Genomic DNA, 2,096 nt, shown 5'->3' with positions numbered 1-2,096 from the left:
ACACACACACACACACACACACACACATAGATAAAGATAGTGATGAATTTAGAATTTGAATTTTTGCGTTAAACAATCAAATGACGTTCTTATTGTATTTTATTTTAAAATTTGTTCAGAAAAACCATCTGAAATTGAATCTACAGTTGGTGAGTTTAATTCAAAATCAATTTCACTGGCTTTTTGTGTTTGGCTGCAGTGTTCATGTATGGATAATAGTAGATGAAATCTGTAACTATCTAAATGTGTAATATATTTGACATCTAAAACATAGAACTTCGTCAAACAAACATGCACAGAAGTCATGCACTAAAATCTCGCGTAGATAGTTTGTATACCGACAGAAATATATACGCATACACACACACATAAACAAATGGACACAACGATGATACATATATGAGACAAACTGACACCGTTTTAAAGAAACAGCATATAATGTTGTAAATGCGCTAATGTATTATTATATCGATATAATATATAATATTTTAAATTTGTGTTATACAGTAAGTAAAAATGTGTAATGAATGGCTTGAATTTTGGCAAAGCTCTCTTTTAAAACAAAATGTTTGCAATTTTATATCTTGATTTTTGTTTAGTCTTCATAGATTATATTTATTTTTGGAGAATTTGTATTAGTATAACTTGCGTTGCTAATGTAAAATGTATTTTCGTTTGATTGCATCTGAAGTTTTGATTATCATATTTTATATTCATTTGTGCATTAAAACAGACGGCTTGAAAATACAGAAGCAATGATATTACTTGTAGTTTAATATTCACTTATCGTTTTCATTACTGATGCCCGTATGTGTAATTTTTTCATTGTATTAATATCGTTTCTACAGAATTACCATACATATATACAGATACAGAAACGCGCGCAGATCAGTGTATTTTGCTGAATGCACGTGCACGTGCACACAGACACATACGCACACACATATTAACCTGGTATGGCACACGAATATCTTCACAAGTTTGCTGATCACTGTGGCTTCGTTTGTCTCTCGTCCTCTAGACAAATGATTCTCTCTCAGATCAAAGTGTTTTTTTGTCAGAGGGCTTTCTGCCTGATTAACTTTCAAGTACAGTATTCTAGAATTTGTGGGTCTGTAGTCCCATTCTATCTTCTAAGATTAAACAATTTGCGTGTCCTCAATTCCCCAAACATTCAGTCCTGTACCGATGATAACATTCTTCATTCAAATCTAACGTTCTGTAGCCTTGCGTCATTATATTAAACTTACCACATACCAGACTCGCTATGTAACTATAAGTAGACATCTCAAAATATTGAATGAGAACATGGCTTTGTGTCATTGCAAATTTAAAGTTTAAAGATATTTGGTGGTTAATGGGTCATTTTGAGGCTCTCTTCTTCATGGCTGGGTATAATTTATTCGATATCGAAAGAAATACAAATGCTCTTCAATTTCTGCTCAGATTATTTAGCCCTAAACCCACATGCGAGATGGTGCAGTTGCCACACATATATTAGATCAAATCTAAAGAAAGGAAGTCAGTCTGATTGGCATGATATCGCTTAACAAACCTCACCAATATTTGATTTGCATATAGATATCTCATATTAATCTACTACTGCATATGTAGCGACTACTTCTCTGAGCTGGTTGGATTCTTTCCACAGCCACTCAGATATTCCCAACTCACTTGCCAATGAGTACCTATACTCACTACTACAACTACCATTTCACATCAAAATTTCACACCCGCAGAATTTATACGCGGCAAAAAGAGCAATAACCGCGACTACTGTGTCAGTATCAGCGGCCTTACGGAACATGGTCCAGACACCTTTATCAAATCTAATAGAATAGCTAAACGAAAAAGAAAGGAAATCACACTTCTGTATGTATGTGTGTATATATACACACATGCGCACACGCAGACACGCACACACGCATATATATTGACATATATATATGCCAGCAGCACAATCGGTTAGCGCGCCATACTTGTAGACAACACCTTCCTTGTGTTAGCCACAAACCGGGAGATGTATATATATATATATATATATATATGCATATTTATATATATATATACGCATATATATATATACATACATATAT

General features: G+C 33.7%; 1 protein-coding gene across 1 annotated transcript in view; it reads left to right on the top strand.

Annotated features, from left to right (window-relative positions):
* Positions 1 to 2,096, top strand: part of LOC106869541 (obscurin) — a gene marked incomplete at its 3' end in the record, with an annotated part of 380,350 nt that overhangs the window by 147,419 nt on the left and 230,835 nt on the right. The window contains exon 42 of the mRNA XM_052970280.1: positions 120 to 149. Coding sequence (XP_052826240.1) covers positions 120 to 149 — 30 coding nt within the window. The remainder of the gene's footprint in view (positions 1 to 119; positions 150 to 2,096) is intronic.

Source organism: Octopus bimaculoides, chromosome 1 (assembly GCF_001194135.2).
Source record: "Octopus bimaculoides isolate UCB-OBI-ISO-001 chromosome 1, ASM119413v2, whole genome shotgun sequence".
NCBI classification, from domain to species: Eukaryota; Metazoa; Mollusca; class Cephalopoda; order Octopoda; family Octopodidae; genus Octopus; species Octopus bimaculoides.
This window is presented reverse-complemented; position numbering and strand designations above follow the sequence as displayed.